This window comes from Magnolia sinica, chromosome 17, assembly GCF_029962835.1.
Source record: "Magnolia sinica isolate HGM2019 chromosome 17, MsV1, whole genome shotgun sequence".
Lineage (NCBI taxonomy): Eukaryota > Viridiplantae > Streptophyta > Magnoliopsida > Magnoliales > Magnoliaceae > Magnolia > Magnolia sinica.
In genome coordinates, this window is record NC_080589.1 from 46,859,881 (window position 1) to 46,877,581 (window position 17,701).

At 39.7% G+C, this 17,701-nt stretch overlaps 2 protein-coding genes across 8 annotated transcripts in view; one reads left to right on the plus strand and one right to left on the minus strand.

Moving 5' to 3' along the window:
- The window catches only part of LOC131230750 (U11/U12 small nuclear ribonucleoprotein 31 kDa protein), a 33,873-nt gene that overhangs the window by 6,264 nt on the left and 9,908 nt on the right, over positions 1-17,701 (plus strand). For 2 of the 7 annotated variants that reach the window (XR_009164090.1, XR_009164089.1), the window contains one exon: positions 14,908-15,099. The exons of the other annotated variants lie outside the window; for them this stretch is intronic. The gene's annotated coding sequence lies outside the window, so the exon portion shown is untranslated. The remainder of the gene's footprint in view (positions 1-14,907; positions 15,100-17,701) is intronic. 7 annotated transcript variants of the gene reach the window in all.
- LOC131230751 (uncharacterized) lies at positions 5,992-6,752 on the minus strand. The gene is made up of 2 exons (XM_058226710.1): positions 6,439-6,752; positions 5,992-6,114 (listed from the first exon to the last, which is right to left on the minus strand). Exons 1-2 carry the CDS (start codon positions 6,749-6,751, stop codon positions 6,041-6,043), a joined length of 387 nt encoding a protein of 128 aa, XP_058082693.1. The 5' UTR covers position 6,752; the 3' UTR covers positions 5,992-6,040.

The window sequence follows — 17,701 nt, forward strand, 5'->3', positions numbered from 1 at the left end:
GTTCGTGTCATATTGATGCATGCCTATATGGGAGGGACAACCTTGATTGCCTACTTCCCAAGATTGTGGAAACTATCGTTGTTGTAGTCGCAATATCTATGGATGTGGACATGAGTTTCTATTATTTTCCAAACCGCATACACAAAAATGGGGAGGCACATGCGCAGTAGCCATTGTGACCAAGGTCGTGGCAACATGCTTGTTGCTACAGTACAACATGATCGTGCGAAGGATGTCTTTCCTACAACCCTCTAACAAAATTCTGTAAAGCTTTTCACCAGATACTTTTCTGCAAGAACACTGACCTATCAAAACATTTCATGAGGCATTTTATTTGCCCTTCAGAGAAACATCTCCACCTTAAATATATTGTTGACCTCCTCTACCTAATCAAGGTTTATCCACATCCCCATATCATTAAGCTTTCCTATCTTCATACTAATCCACGTGTATTCCATCTATTAAGCTCATATTAATCTGCTGATTTCTTCTACAAAAAAATTCTGGGAAGACAACTACACTACCAGATTGCACTATGATTCTATGAATCCATGCAGATCTCTCGAACTGTCTATTGCTCCACCTAACATTGATATAGCCTGCACCCTCTTTTATCGAAGTTGCTTTGCTCCTCAAATCTCTTACCTCAGAGCTCTTCTTATCACCTTTGTTCTAGGCCAATGGTTCCTTTGCTATTATCACCTTTCCCAATGCGTTCTTCCCAGTTCCTGGCATTGGCTGAGATTTGGGCTCTGTTAGCTTTGTGACTGCTCTTGCCTCCCCTCCTAAATTCCAATCCTCAGCTTCTTTCACCCAGATTTTTTACACATCTTTTTGTCACCCACCTGTATTGCTTTCTGCACTACTATTTTCATCTCATACATTGCAAATGTAAATCCCCAACAATACTGGGATGTCTCTCTTGCTATGTGTCACTTCATAATCCCTACTATAAAAAATTGTGCAAATCAATCATTGTGAGCGTTCTTTACAATATAAACACTGAAGAACCCATCATTGGATTTAGAAATAAAGTTTGAAACATGGTTTTGTGAAGTTGAATCACTTGAGTTTTCAGTTGCATGGTGAAAGAGGGAGTGTGGATTCAAGGAATCGAAAGAGGTGAAGGGGATCAACAGCAAGAGGAAAGGAGGACATGTTGTTTAGAGGCTTTACCTCTGAGGTGTGTCTTCCTTGAGCTGAGGGAAGATTACCTGTGCTCTTCGTTGAGTAGAGGTAGATATTTATTGGAACTTTGGCAGATATGGCAAGATGTTTGAAGTGCTGGTTCCTTGACCAAGGCAAGATGTTTGAACTGCTGGTTCCTTGACCAAGGAATTGGCGGTCATATGAGGCTTTACGCTCATTCATTTTAATGTTGAGGAAGCTAATGATGCTATCGAAGGAATGGACAATAGGTGTTTGACTGGAAGAAGTATGTCTTTCCACTATGTTCTATATGGGCTGGAGCTTTACTAGCATTTCCGATCGGGAAACCTTTCATAAAGCAAGGTTCAATTCCTAACCTTGACGTGGAGAGATAGCTTCCATCTTTTGGCACAACTAGCACAGCTGTGAAGAGCTCCTTCAATGCATCTTCAGGTGATGGTAGAGCTTTCCTTGATGCGTTCAAGCCAGGGCCAAAATCTCGAGGGGTTTGTTCTTCAGATTTGAATAGAAAAGATCAGGTAAATGGGTTGATCGAGAAAAGGGTTGCATGGGTGGAAGGTTAACGTGATTAGGTAGATCAAAATGGCTCCTTTGATTGTGAAGGAGTTGTTAACAATCTCGAGGGATTGTTCTTCAGCTTTGAATAGAAAAGATCGGGTAAATGGGTTGATCGAGATAAGGGTTGCGTGGGTGGAAGGTTAACGTGATTAGGTAGATCAAAATGGCTCCTTTGATAGTCAAGGAGTTGTGAAGGAAGCTCGATGTAAGTGATTGAAGAATTTCTCTGAGAAATTCGGGTGAAGGTAGTTAAGGAGAATCCTTAGCAAAGCTTGACTTAGGTGGTGGACAAATAATGGAGGCGTAATAGAGTAGCATGGGATGGGTGTCCGAAGTTGTTTAACAGTTTGTTCTCTTTATTTGTTGCGGACTTATTGGAGACTTGGTCTGTCCCTGATTTTTTCTGTCATTTCGGCAAAAGTTTGGTAAGGTTGTTGATGCCTCATTGCCTAGGATGGACTCTACAGTGATTTGTTGTATTACACTTGTTCAATGCAATGGCAACATTGATGTTTGATGATGAGAGAGGGGATTGAATGGGAACTTATTGATGAAAAATCTATCAGGGTGATGGTTGCCAAGTATGGTCCCAAATATTTGTGGGGCTAGAGGAAACGGAGGCTTACTTGAGCTTTTACCTGTCGTCATCTTCTTTAGGGCCTCCGCCTAATGATCCAACAAGCTCTAGGGAGCCTACTTGCTTTGCCATCCTGGCTTCGAACTTCCAAAGCGGCTTTGGTAAGGAGGGACCTAGCTCGCAGAGATCCCTAGCTCCATATTGGTAGGATCCATCTGCTTCCTTAGCCCTCTTTCTCCATGCTTCCTAGGATGGACTGATGTGAATCATTGTAATTTTCAGGTTTGTGTGGGTAATGAAGTGGTAGAAGAAAGAATATTGCTTAGAAATTCTCTGTCAGGCTTCTTGAATGTTGATGTTGAGGATTCCACTCTTTAATGCAATAAAGCGGGAGATGCAAGGAGAATTAGATGTTTGCTTACCTCTTGTAATATGAATTCTGAGGCCGTGGTCTAGGAGGGTATTCATATGGGAAGCAAGGTATCATGGTTTTGTCTTTGTAGTATCCCTCTCTCTACGAGTGGTTTTAAGAATCCTGCTATACTTGGTGTTTGTGCGTGGGTGAAGCCTTAGACGTGGATGCCACATCTATCATTGAAGATTAGATGGAGTTTGCCAGGGTCAAAATTGTCAGATTTTCTATTATTGTATTTCTTTTATACTTTCTTTACGGAGATATTGTACAAATATATAGGGAGATTAACAACCCTATTCTTGGCTATACATAGATATTGTACAATCACGAATATAATCTTTCTGATTTTCTCTTAATTGACAACTCACGCCAACACTCCCCCTCAAGTGGAAGCATCCAAATCTTCAATGCGCAACTTGTTAGTGAGTTGTAGAAATCCTTACTTGATACGGCCTTTGTAAGAATATCCGCTGGTTGGTCTTTGGACTTCATGAATGGAAATTGAATTATTTTAGCTTCGAGATTTTCTTTGATAAAGTGTCTGTCAACCTCCACGTGTTTGGTACGATCATGCTGGATTGGATTGTGAACAATGGCGATAGCTGCCTTGTTATCACAAAAGAGGTCCATCTCGGATGTAGGAGCAAACCCAATTTCGGTTAGAAGTCTTTTGAGCCACAGGAGTTCACAAAGTTGTTTAGCCATTCCACGGAACTCGGCTTCAGTACTTGATAATGCCACCATTTTTTGCTTCTTACTTCTTCATGTAACAAGATTCCCTCCAACAAACATGAAGTATCCTGAGGTGGATCTTCTGTCTGTGGTATTCCCCACCCAATTTGCGTCTGTATAACCATTAACTCTGAGATGGTTATTTTTCGAAAACATAAGCCCTTTTCCTGGAGAGGATTTTAAGTATCGTAAAATCCGGATCACCGCCTCCATATGATCCTTACTAGGTTGATGCATGAATTGACTTACTACACTCACTGCGTAGGCAATATCTGGACGAGTATGGGAGAGGTAAATAAGTTTACCAACTAATCTCTGGTACCTTCCTTTGTCCGTTGGCATTTGGCTTGGATATTCTCTGAGCTTGTGGTTCTGAATGATTGGAGTGTCTGCTGGCTTACAATCTAACATTCCAACCTCACATAGTAAGTCTAATATATATTTTCGCTGAGAAAGAAATATGCCTCGCCTTGATCTAGCAAACCTCTATTCCCAGGAAATATTTGAGTCCTCCTAGATTTTTCATCTCGAACTCGACGGCCAATTGTTTCTGAAGCTTAGTGATTTCCTCCTTATAATCCCCTATGATGATCATATCATCAACATATACAATTAAAGCTGTTACCTTGCCCCATTGGTGCTTCAGAAATAATGTATGATCTGAATTACTTTGGTGGAAGCCATACTTCTTCATTGCCAGACTGAACCTCCCAAACCATGCTCGAGGTGATTGTTTTAATCCATACAGTGCTCGCTGCAATTTGCACAGAACTTCAACATTTGAAGATGCTGTGTAGTCTGGAGGGGTATCCATGTAGACTTCCTCTTCAAGATTACCATGGAGAAATGCGTTCTTTACATCAAACTGGTGCAATGGCTAGTCCAAGTTGGCTGCGAGAGATAACAGGACTCTGACTGTATTTAACTTGGCTACCGGCGAAAAAGTTTCTTGATAATCTACGCCATATGTCTGAGTGTATCCCTTTGCGACTAGCCTTGCCTTGTATCGTTCTATAGATCCATCTGCCTTGTGTTTAACAGAGAAGACCCATTTGCACCCGACTGTTTTTGTTTTTTTTTCCCTTTGGGCAATGGAACCAAGGTCCATATTTGATTCTTTAGTAGTGCTCCCATTTCTTCCTCTATTGCCTGTGTCCACTTGAGATCAGCTAAAGCTTCTTGAACTGTAGTGAGAATATGACATGCGGACAACTCGTGTGAGAATGTCTTGAGAGGTTCAGGTAGCTTTTCGGTGGAAACATAGTTGGCAATTGGATACCTCGACCTTCTTTCCTCAATGTCTGGAGAGTATCTGTTTGGTGGCTTGCCACGGTTATGCCTGAAAGGTAAGGTATACCCAGCAGACATATCTATGTTATTCATAAATGAGGGTGTAGTGAAATTGCTTACCTCAGGAATATTCTTAGAAGATAGGTCTGCAGGCACTGAGAGATGGGGGGATTCGGGTTTTTCTCCTGATGATGTGAGCTCATTTGTTGAAGACCCTCTAGATTTAGAGGATATGTCACGCCCTGAAGATGTATTTGTTGATTCATCGCCAATTATTGGTGTGTCAATTCCGATCTTCAAGCCAGTCAAAACTCAGCCAATTCAACTCTTCATCTAGTGTCTCCCCCTGAAGAGAAGAAGTGGATGCCGAAGAAGGATAAAACGGTTGGATTCCAGAAAGGTGACATCTATAGTCACATAGGTACGCTTGGTAGTAGGATCATAGCAACGATAGCCTTTTTGATGCGTAGCATAGCCTAAGAAGAGGCACCGAAGGGCACATGGGTCAAGTTTGATGCGCTGGTTCTTATGGAGGTGCACATACGCCACACACCCAAATATGCGAGGAGGGAGCATTAGGGCTGTAGGTAGAGAGACCGAGGCTGACAGAGACTGTAATGGGGTCTTAAAATGTAATATTTTGGAAGGAAGGCGATTGATTAAATGTACGACAGTGGTAATAGCATCGGGCCAATGCCGTGTGGGAACATGAGCGCCTAGAAGGAGAGCCCGGGCAGTCTCAAGAATATGCCGATTCTTCCGTTCAGCGACTCTATTTTGTTGAGGGATTTGAGGACATGAGGTCTCATGAATAAGACGGTGTTGTTGAAAATAGGAATGAAAGTGGTGATTAATATATTCACCACCATTGTCAGAGCGGAGAATCCGAATCTGAGCTGAAAACTGGGTCTGAACCATAACATGAAATGACTGAAAGATACAAAACACTTCATCCTTATGTTTCATCAAATATAGTCAGGTCATCTGGGTGCAATCATCAACAAATATCACAAACCATCGTGCATTAGATATAGTAGAAAAAGGAGAGGGTCCCCATACATTAGAATGAATCAAAGCAAAAGGTGTATCACTTTTATTCATACTTAATGGATAAATATCACGATGACTTTTGGCTAAAATACAAATCTCATAGTGAAAATCAGAAGTCTCTACATTAGAGAATAAATCAGGAAATAAATGCCATAAATACCCAAATGACGGATGTCTTAAACGACGATGCCACAGCCAAATTTGTCGAGCCTTGGAACCAAGTGTAGAAGACACGTGATGCGCACGACCTAAATCGAAATCTTCCATGTAGTATAATCCCCCCTCTTAGTACCACGCCCAATTATCTCCTTGGTGAGAATATCTTGAATAAGACAAAAATCGGAAAACATTAGCACCACACAATTTAGAGTTGTAGTAACTTGGGTAACAGATAATAGTTTGTGAGATAAAGAGGGAACAAGCAGAGTGTTGGGTAAATGAAGAGAGGGTGATAGGGTTACAGATCCGGCTCCTGTGACAGGTGAGGTCACTCCATTAGCATTTGCAATGCTGGTGCGCCTTGGAGGTGAGTGATGGGAGAAATCCGTGGGATCAAACGTCATATGATCTGTGGCCCCAGAGTCAAGGAGCCAATCACTACTGTCCACATTATGGCGACGACTAAGTAAGACATGACAGAGGTTACCTGGATCCGCAGGAGAGAAGTCCGATTTAGGTGAGGCAGTGGGCGGGATGAGAGAGAGATAAGGTTCGGCTGTTGCCATAACAGCCTTTCCCGCGCCTTTAGCCGTACCGTCTCGTTTTTTTCTGGCTTGAAGCTCGTGCCACCAATCGGGGTACCCATGCAACTGGAAGCAGTTTTCACGTGTATGATTTGTATTGCCACAATGAAAGCATTTGAGACCATCAGATGAGGTACTGGCTTTAGAGGAAGATTTCCCAGTATGCTGAGAAGCTGATCCAGACAGTCCAAGCTTTAGGCCTTTCGAAGCAAGCATCGCCCCTGGAGGTGGTTCATGGTCACCAGCGTTCATCACCACCTGGCGAAGAGCCTCCCAGCGAACATGGGCATACGCTTGCTCCACGGTGGGAAACGGGTGCATTGCAACACGTCGCTGCGAATATTGTCCAACCTGTCATCAAGACCATCCAAGAATACATAGACCCGATCTTCTTGGAGAAGATTATTATAACGTTCAATATCGGCAGGGCACTCCATCGGATTGGGACGTCGAAAATCAATCTCATGCCAGAGGCCTTGCAAATCGGTGTAGTATTTTTCCAGGGAGCCTCCGCTTAGCGGAGATGTGCGATGCGCTGTTGGAGATCCTAAACTTGAGAGGTATCGCCACCATCAAAATAGGTGGTAGCAACTGAATCCCAAACCACAAAAATGGCCGAAGCTCTGTCCAAAACTCAGGAGGCTATGAGTTACCGGACTTCGTCGGGGTTTCGGTGTCTCCCATACGTGAAGGTGGCGGCGGAAGGAGGCTATGAACAAGGGTTAGACATAAGCCAAGAGCCAGAAATCAACTTGGCTCTGATACCATGTCAGATTTTCTATTATTGTATTTCTTTCATACTTTCTTTACAGAGATATTGTACAAATATATAGGGAGATTAGCAACCCTATTCCTGGCTATACATAGATATTGTACAATCACGAATATAATCTTTCTGATTTTCTCTTAATTGACAACTCATTGATTGATTTGACAACTCATGCCAACAAAAATCGTCTGCAACAATCTGTTCCATAAGATTTTGGTTTTGTCACTAGTGGTTGACGATACAATTTATCTTGTGAGCATGGAATGGAGGCATCCCAAGGTATTCCATAGTGGTAATGGCTGGTGTAACGGCTAGCTGTTCAACTTACGCCACGTGTTATGGCTCCCATAACAGTGGATTTCTGAAAATTTTAGAAAAATTAAAAAAAGAAAAGAAAAAGAGGATTCTAAATATGTATTCTTTTATATATTTTAACACTTTTATGATGGTTTAGCAGGCCATTTTTTGGTAAGAATGATGTATTGGTGATGTGTGACGAATGCATGAAATCAAATAATGTGTGAGATCAATCGGCAAAATTAAAGTGATTAATAAAAATCACAAATCCTGCTAACATCATCACAAATATCAAGATTTTAAGAGGAAATCATGCCTAGTTTAAGCCTAAGTTGTCAAACATCGTCCTACATGGAGCTGTACATGAACCGAGTTAGCTCGATTAACTTTCTCGACTCGATTCGAAAAAGCTAGATTCGACTTGGTTCGAAATCGAGTTCGAGCCGAGTCAAGCTGATTTTTGGAGCTCAAAACAATTTTGAGCCAAGTTCGAGCTTGTCCAAGCTCCAATCAAACCTCAACTCGAATCAAACTCGGGTCGAACCAGTTCGGTGACTCAGTTATTTTGATATTGACGTAGCTCAACAAGTGTTTGATGAAATGACTCAACGAAGTGTTGTTTCGGGTGCATACATTCTTCGCTAGATCGGCTGGTGGCGAGGAAGGTATGGATACGAAACAAATCACTATTAAAAAAACATTACATGATAAAACTACCACTGTATATTGATTTTGATGCTGCCTGCTGAGTGTTTGATGAAATACCTGTAAACCGCTGCTGTTGTTTTGCATACTGTGAGAAATTGAAGGTGCACTCCATGTGTTTGAGAAAATGTCGCACAGGCTCGAATTTGGCTCTAACTGGCCCGAGCTGCTGACCGAACCGAACTGAGCTGACTAGTCAGGCTCGAGGACCGAGTCGAGCCGAGTTCGAGCTGGGGTCAGCTAGTGGCCGAGCCGAGTCGATCTGTGCCAAGCTTGACTCAGTTCGACTCGTGTACAACTCTAGTCCTACATGATCATTAAACATGGAAAACTAGGATTTAATGGATGTAGAGACATCCAAATAACATAGGGTTAGGTCTATTGTAAAGGGGAAGATCTAATACTACCTAGGGTTGACTAGATTTAGGTGTGGGTGAAGCTAAGGTTAGGGAAGTTTGGGAAAAAAAGGGTGAAATTAGGGCTAAATTGGGGAATTGGATGAAGGGATTAAAGGATTTAAGTATTATGAAATGGGAATTAAGGTTTTGGATATAGGAATATTATTGATTTTAGGTTAATTGAATGATTTGGAGATTTAGGGTTTGGAAATTTGGGGTTTTAGGGTTAGGGTTAGGATTTTGGACAAGGGATAATGGGGTTTTGAATCAAGGATCAAAGATGCAAGGGGGAAGAAAAGGTGGTTTGTACAGACCAACTGTGGGGCTCGCACATGTGGCCGTACGGTCACACGAGTGGGGCATGGACGGGTAGGGTTTGGCCTGTGGTAAAAAGGTTTGATGGGAAAGGGTTATGAGGAAGAAGGGGAGATGTTTGGAAGAGTTTTGAATGGCTTGGGGTGAAGAGAAGATGAGATTTCTACAAAATACCTCGAAGGAAAAAGACGAATCAATGGCTGATAATTGGAAGCCTAGCACTCCCGCGATTGAAGATGGGCATCGCACCGATTTTCGTTCCAAATCGCATGGAACAAGTCTTCACACCGCATGAAGAAGAAGAAACAAAGAAGCTTTGTTGTTGTTGTTGTTGGTTTTTTTTTTTTCTTTTTTTCGTTTTCGAGTTGAGAAATGCACCATTAGAGAGAGCTTCACCTCCCCCCTTAGATAGTCACTTTAAGAAATTTGAAATTTATAAAATAGTCCATGCTTTATGTCTTTTAACCAAAATAACCGTAGTATAAGGAAAAACACATAATACCACTCATAAAGTGTCCAAAAGCATAAATCAAACATAAAACTAGATCCTAAAACATATATGTCCTATGATGAAAAATGGTCCACGATTAACGGCCTGATAATGTAATCATTGCGATCCAATGCTCCGATCGTCGCGTCCCTTAAATCCAACGGTCCAAATCACTCCTTAAAGTAACCCATGTGCATCTTGCCAGTGTGGGGTCTTCTAGATGCTCGTACATGCACCATGGGTTCTTCAACACAGATACTCGCCTAGCCATAGAGAGACTGGGGCCTGCCTCCTCTTCTGATACGTGCACAAATGCGTATGTGATGTTATGTCCTTGTCAATTGTGCCACCTGATGATTATACTGACTTGAGAGGCTCAGATTTAATTCAAAACTCCTGTATTTAATTTTCTAGATATCTAATATCAATAATTTAATATAAATAAGATTACACAAGCATAAATCTAATGATGAAACAATTATATATTTATATTTATATAGCCATTTTACCATAAACAACCATAGTATAGTTGTATAGGTCCATAGAATGTTAATGCTAAGTATGAAGTGAACTTGTAAGTGAGAAAGTGGTGTCAAATGATAAACATAAATACAAAAACATTACTCACCATGTCACCACCAGAAAGAAAACCACACTGCCTGTGGCGGCTCAACCTCAACGTCGTTGTCATCTGGCTATGCAATGGGTGCTGCATATCCATGATAACTAGAGGGAAAAACCATTTCAATAGAAGTTGATGATGACTAATCACAATAATCACAGCCACTGGGCATTTGTTGTGTTAGACTCGAATAAATATTGCTAATACTAAAGGTCGACCCATACTCATAGACAGCCGTACTGGTATGATTTGTACTATTGAGCCTGGGACTATGACGATGACTCGGATTCGGTTTGGATATCTGTATCCCCCATATCCTGCTCCATGTGGAACATATCAGGACTAGTCCAACATGAGAGTACCTTAGGGGCCTCCTTAAATTGTCTATAGTCATATCCATATTCATAAGTCGTCTGATATCCTACTAGTTCCTCATCTCTTCCAATGCGACTGATGCCGGCTTCATGATGCTCCTCTACTTGGTGGTATTGTGAATCGGTGCACTCGTGAGTTCGTCCTCCTCTGCTTTGCCGATTCTCATCCTTTTTAAAACAATTGCATAAATCTCTTGTTGGCTTGCGCGTAATGTTGGGTCGCACACCTCGACCTCTTATCTATCTTGTTTTGATGTTTTCTCCCTTTGCTCCAACCAAGGTAGAAGTGGGCCATCTTCATTGTAGATGTAGTCCAAGTTTGTTGGATAAAAGTTGTCTTCTTGAATTTGGTTCACCGCACGCCTTGCATTTTGTAATCTTAACTTCATCTTGTAATGCATTTATACGAGTTGATCCAATGTCTTAGCCTGCAACCTATTCCTTTGCTTTGAATGAACTAGTGCAAAATAGCTCTAGTTCCCCTTGTAGGTAGAGGAATTTGTTTGGCTCAAAAAACATTTTATTACTATTGTTTTGAGAGCCTTTGCACTATTTCTAAAATGAAGCCATCAATCAACTATATAGAAAAAAAATATTGTGTACGTAATAGTAATGCGGTCAAATCCACCACTCCACATCACTAATAAAACAATTTTTATAATTACATAATAGCAATAAAATATCAGGTTTTTTTTTTTTTTATTATTTTATTATTATTATATATATTTGTTGATGTTTGAAAAATTGCCTTTCTGTTAGTGGATCTAAGCAGTTCTGGCGAAGTCCATATATTTCTAACTGTAAACAATACGCTAAAACATTCGTATTGTCATAAGTGATGTTGTCAAAATTGTTATCGTATCGCGAATCATAAAATGGGTTGAATCGTATTAAATCGCAAATCGTAATATTTTTTTTTTGATTTTAAAAATATACATAAAAAACAAATGGAAAAATATGAGTAAATCATAAAAGATTAAAAACTCATTAATAATCCATTTCCCTTCAACATGTACCAAAAAAGTAATATGTATCATGATATTACCAATTGAGAAAATGTATATGGTATACATATCATGATATTAAAGGATTCTTGTCTTTTTCTTGTGTTTTCTTTTGTCGTCTTTCGAAAAATTTACCTTAAAAAACATACAAGAGCCCTTAAATAATTTTGTTCTTTTGTACCTTTCTTAAGCGTAGAATCATGTTTGAAGAAATGGCATTTGAATCCATTATGTATCTTGATTTCTCTGTTTTGGGTTTTTGAATATCAAAATCCCTAAATCTCCTCTTGCCTTTCTCTCTCTCTCAAAAGAAAAAAATGAGAATATATTTAATAGGGGATGCCTTTTTCATATTTTATGAGCAAAAGGTAAAAAGAAAGAATAAAAAAATCAATAAAAAATTGAGCAAATTTTGGGCCCATTTATGTAATCTACGATTATCATATGATTCATATGTTTCGATATGATTATCGTATAATTCAATACGATTCGTACGATTATCGTACAATTATTTGGGATTTACGATTTGGGTGTATGATTCAAATTGTACACCCATAAGATACAATATGAATCACACGATTCACGATATGAATCGTACGATTGTGATTACATTGGTTTTAAAAGCCAAAATAACAAAATATGTACCTAATGAATGAGTAATGAATGATAACCAATAATTAAAGAGTTCAACTCACTCCATTTAATGCCCTTATTTGTATATCTGAGTCAAGTTCTAATCTTTTTTATCACATTTGTTTGCCTGACACGAATATTTTCATCCTCAACAAATGATGCAACTTACAAGAATCTCGAATTTAGATAGGAGCCTTCATTACAAAAATGAAAATAATAAATGGCTTTAATGATTATATCACAAAAATAACTTAGTAATAAGTGCATGAACGTGCATGCGACATTATTACTATGTATCACTTTTATATAAATACTTGTTGCATAAATGTCGTGGTGAAGTTGATTCATCAAAGATTTTTTCAATCATTTTTCGATAATCTTTGTAGTTGTCACAATCACGACAAATAACAAATTTCGCTTTATCCATGACTTCATAGTGGAAGCCTATGGTAGGTATCTTGTCAGATTTTAGAAGATGAAGGACTCTAATCATTGTTTCCATTATCTTTAGGCTGTTTTAGACTTCAGTACAATATTTATTGTTTCTTATGATCTTTACGACCTCAACTGGTGTCCCTGACGTCTTCTGCCCATGCGTTGTGTTGAGATACTCTGGAAAGTAAACATCTCGCTCAATTCTCCCCTATGCTTGCATAAAGTCTCGAGGGTAATAAAATTTGTAGCAAATCGAGTCGCCGCGGGTTTAAGTAACTCTCCCTTTCGTGAACTTCCTTATTGTGGTGACTACTTGGTTATGATCATTGTTCGGAGTATCCTCGATATTATCGAAATATCCTCGGTATTATTCATATCTCCAGCTGATATCGATAACACCAGTAGTGATACCAATAACATTGGTAGTTTAAAAAATTCCAGGTATTGGTGATGTATCACTAAGTATCGCCAATGTATCGATATTGCCAATGTCCAATGTATCGCCAATATTTTCGATTGTGTAAATTATAGGTATTGCTTGTATCGCAAGTGTATCGATATATCCAATATTGTCAACTGCGTAAATTTCAGGTTTCGCTTGTATCACCAATGTATCAACGATATTTCGATAGTATCAGTAATGTATCGATATCATAAAAAAATCTGTTAATAATAATAAATCTTTTTTTTCCTTTTCAAAATTTGTATGGGCACATGGTTGTATATAGTGTTCAAATTGTCGAGGATAATATTGATTAAATCGCGATATTATCGCTATCGCAACATGGGTGATATCGAGACCACAATCTTTCATTTTCTTTCCAATTGTTGACGATTTCTCGACGAAATTTCGCGTGTTGTCGATAGTCTAAAATATCGTCGAATGTTTGGATGGTTAGATGGATAGATGGGATGGTTGGATTGGTTTCTTATGACAACACAGGTTTTTAGCCCACCATTAAATGGGAACTTATTATGTATGCATTCTTTTTGCATTTTTTATTTTTTATTTTTTATTATTATTTTTTAAATTCCTAAATATGCAAATATGTGTATTTTAGTATCTCCTGAAGTTTCACTGAAAAATTCCACCGGTTTCCTCATGTTTCCCAAATGTTTACCGTCATTTCTGGTTATCGGTGATATCGATATTATTTCTGTATCCCTGGCAGGCAAAACTTGTAGCGATACTGATATTCTGAACATTGGTTATGATTATAGATGAATGTGGTGACTTGACTCGCCTTTTAAACCAATTTCGCAACATTTTTTTTTTCTTTCCATTATTTTATAGTATGAAGTTGGTAAAATTTGCGGCATGTCGTGACCAAAATAAAAATTTTCACTTCTCCGTCAACATTTTTCCAGTTCATTCATTATCGGTAACAAATTGTATGCTTTCTCCCTAATTTTATCTACCATCAACATGTAATTATACGGATACTTTGAAGTTGTGGAAAGGAACCTCTCAAATCTACTTTGCTGCATGGCAAGGTATCAGTCCAGGAGGATTGCTCACCCATCAGGATTGGCTGCAGGGACTCAGGATTTCTCTATCTAATCTCAGGAGGCTGCTGTGTTTCCTCATTTTCTGTCCCACACGCTAGAGAACTATCCTCAGGATTGATGACTGGTACCTTGACCCTCAAATTGGTTCTATCGTTTCAAGGTAGCATAGAGAAAAAATATGCTGTTTGACAGCATTGATGAGAGGCAAGGTGTCTATCTTTCAGTCTCAGGATTGCGTAAGGCTACTAAAAAACATGGAGGTGCTTGATCCGTTCAGTTTGGTGAACTATGAGAAAAGAAGAGTTTCTAAGGGCAGGAGGACAAGCCCCTGTGCTGAAAAGGATTGAGCTATATTGCACTGTCCCAGTGAAATTCCTTTCTTGGAACATCAGGTGAATGGGGGTTATTGAGAAGTGGAGTGCCATCAAGAACTGTGGGGGGAGAGGAAGCATTTATATGTCTATATTACAGAGAAATGGATTGTTGATTGCTGGGTATAAATACCTGTTGCAGTGGTTTTATTCTGGCAGTTGGAAGATCAGGCGACATCCATTCTATTTGGAACGATGCGTCTATTGAGGTCACTGAGGAATGGAAGGGGTATTTTGCTTTGGTTCACAAATTTGTCTCTAAAGTTATGGCTTCGACTGGGCAATTTGCAGCACTATGGTCCATATGATCATTCTCATAGTTTGAGTCGGATGAGATCCTCACTAGGTGGAGGGTGCTGTGATTTCTTTTGGGGATTTTAGTTCCCTTTGATTTTTGTCTAAAAGTTGGGTGGTTGCTCTGTTAAAACATGTGTTTGTCTGATTTTACAGAAGGAATGAACTATGGGATATCCCCTCCAGGGTGGCCTCTTCACTTGTTTTAAGAATCAAGATAGGCTGGCAATGTGCAAACTGGACAGGGTCCTGCTATAGCAGGAGTGGAAGAACATTTTTCCAATGCTTCGTCTTCGATCCTCCTGTGGCTGATTTCAAATCATCACAAGGTCCTACTTGACTCCAAAGGTATGTCCTTTAGATTCGAGAATATATGTTTATTTGTGCCGGCTTCTCTAACTTGATCAAACTTTGGTGGGTGGAGTGTGATGTGCAAGGTTAGGCTGCTTTCCAATTCTAGAAGTAGATGGCCTGTATCGTTTTGAAGACTGAAGGTTGTAATAAATCCGTTGTTGGCAATTTAGAAGTCAACAAAGCACCTGTACTAGGGGAAACTGCGACCACTGACTTCCAGGAAGATGGAGCTGATTTCAGACAATCTGTAAAAAGGTTTTTGCTCAAGGGTGTTCATGTGTATTCTCTGTCAAGAACAAACTGCATCGTGCCGAAAGTAGAGAGAACCCCCCCCCCCCCCCCCCGAACCCAACCCAACCCAACCCAAAAAAAGAAAAAAAGAAAAAAGAATGGCTAATGAAGTAGAAGGATCGGATTGCTCTCATCCAGGTGGGGGATAACATGGTGGAGAATGCGTCTCAACTGAAAGTTACTATCACTCATTTCCAAGATTAAAATTCATTAGGTCCTCTGAATCTATTCAGAGAAGGGTAATGCTGGCTTGAATGCTGGTAGAAGAGTGGGGATGAGGACAATGGAAAGTAAGGTAAGAGAACTGGCTAATTGGCTATATCAATGGGCTCAAAAGCAAGGAGAGGAGTCGAGGGCATGAAAAGCGGTAATGAGTTCTCATCTTATGGATTGTGAGGGGTCTTGGAACCCAGACTGTAAGCTTTGCGGTTAAAGACTTACATGGAAGGAGAAAAGTGGAGATAGTGTTACTGGGGAGAATTCTAAATGGGTTCTTTCAGTGATGTATTGCCTCAATAATCCTAGCCTGATGTCTCCATTTCGGTTGGAATTGTTTTGGGTGAACAATAGATGGAAACTTTCATGGTGTATCAGCGGCAATTTCAATACATGATTAGGTTCAGACATGAAAAACCGGGTTAAGTTGCATCACCACATCGATGGTGAAGTTCTCTGTATTTGCTGCACCGAACAATTTTTTTGATTTACCCATTCGTGGCTGGCAATATACATGTTCAAATGATCAAGAAGGGCTCATCATGTGTTGATTGGACAGATTTCTCATTTCGTTTGATTGGGAAAGACACTTCTCGGGGGTGGTTCAGTTGGTACTTCCAAGGTCGGTGTCAGACCATTTTCTATATGCTTGGAGTCAGGTGGATGGATTAATCCTTTGAAGGTTTGAAAACCGGTGGTGGAGGATGAGGATTGTCCGTGACTAAATTGCCAAACGGTGGTGGGAGTTTGATGTTGGAGGATGGAATGAGGCACAAAGTTCTAAGAAAGCTTCAAATGCTTAAAACTAAATTAAGTGGAGCAAATTCAATTTTGGTGCTGGAAGAAATTCTTAGTTGTATTGAATCCATAGACACTGAAGGAGAGTGGGGGAAGACAAATCTATTGAGGAGAGCCTAAAAATGGAATATATGGTGATATTAAGAAGCAGAAGCATTATGGAAGCAGAAATATAGGGCAAGTTGGCTAAGGGAAGGAGACAAAATCACTTTCTTTCACAGGATGGGCAATGAAAGGCATATAATGAATCATATTAATAAATTATGCATCTATGTGCGACTTGTTGGCAATCAAATTCAAATAAGGGAAGAAATTGTTGAGTTCTAATTTGTATGCTGAGGATCATCTTAGGCTGCATTTGGGTGGTCATCTCTTTAAGTTGTTGCCAATCGGATTGACAGCTCTAGGGTCAGATGGTTTCATGATGGCATTCTTTCAAGTTTGCTAGACCATATTTAAAGAAGATATTACACAGTTCTTTTCTGAATTCTTTGCTAGATCTAAGTTGAGCCAAGAGTTGAATGCAATTTTTATGACTCTTATTCCACAGAGGAAGCATTGGAATAAAATATTTTAGGCCGATCTGCTTAGCAAGTGGCATGTACAAGATTTTGGCAAAGGTTCTCTTGGTTAGAATGCATGGAGCTTTGGGTTTCTTCATAGCTTAGTATCAAGGGCATTTGTCAAAGATAGGTAGATATTATATGTCATTTTGGTTGCAACTTGCAAATGAGCTCAATGATTCTAGAATCAAAGGTGTAGGACTGTATGGAAAATTGACATGGAGAAGGCGAATGATCATTTTTTTTTTTGAAGCGAAAGAAGGCGAATGATCATGCCGAATGGGATTTTCTCATTCTCTTTCCAGGATGGGTCTTGGATCCAAATGGATAGGTGGATCATTATGGAATCGTGTCATTTTCAATATTGGTGAATAATCACTGGCCTTTTCTTTCGTCCTCTCTTTTTTTGTCGGTTCGAAGGGTATCAGTCAAGGGGACCCATTATCTCCTCTCTTGTTTTTAGTACTGCAGAAGGTTTGAGTTTGCATATGGAGAGGGCATCCTCAGTTGCTCTCACTAGGGATTTTTAGCTTGGAAACTTGGTGATACCGATAATAACTCTTCAGTTAGCCAATGATACCCTTGTTCTGTGTAAAGCATCTATTGATCAAGTTGCTAATTTGAAAGAGGTTCTCAGATGTTTTGAAGCCATATTGAATAGTTTACTAATTTGAAAGGTGTTCTTAGATGTTTCAAAGCCATCAAGTGAACCTATGAAAAAGCACTAT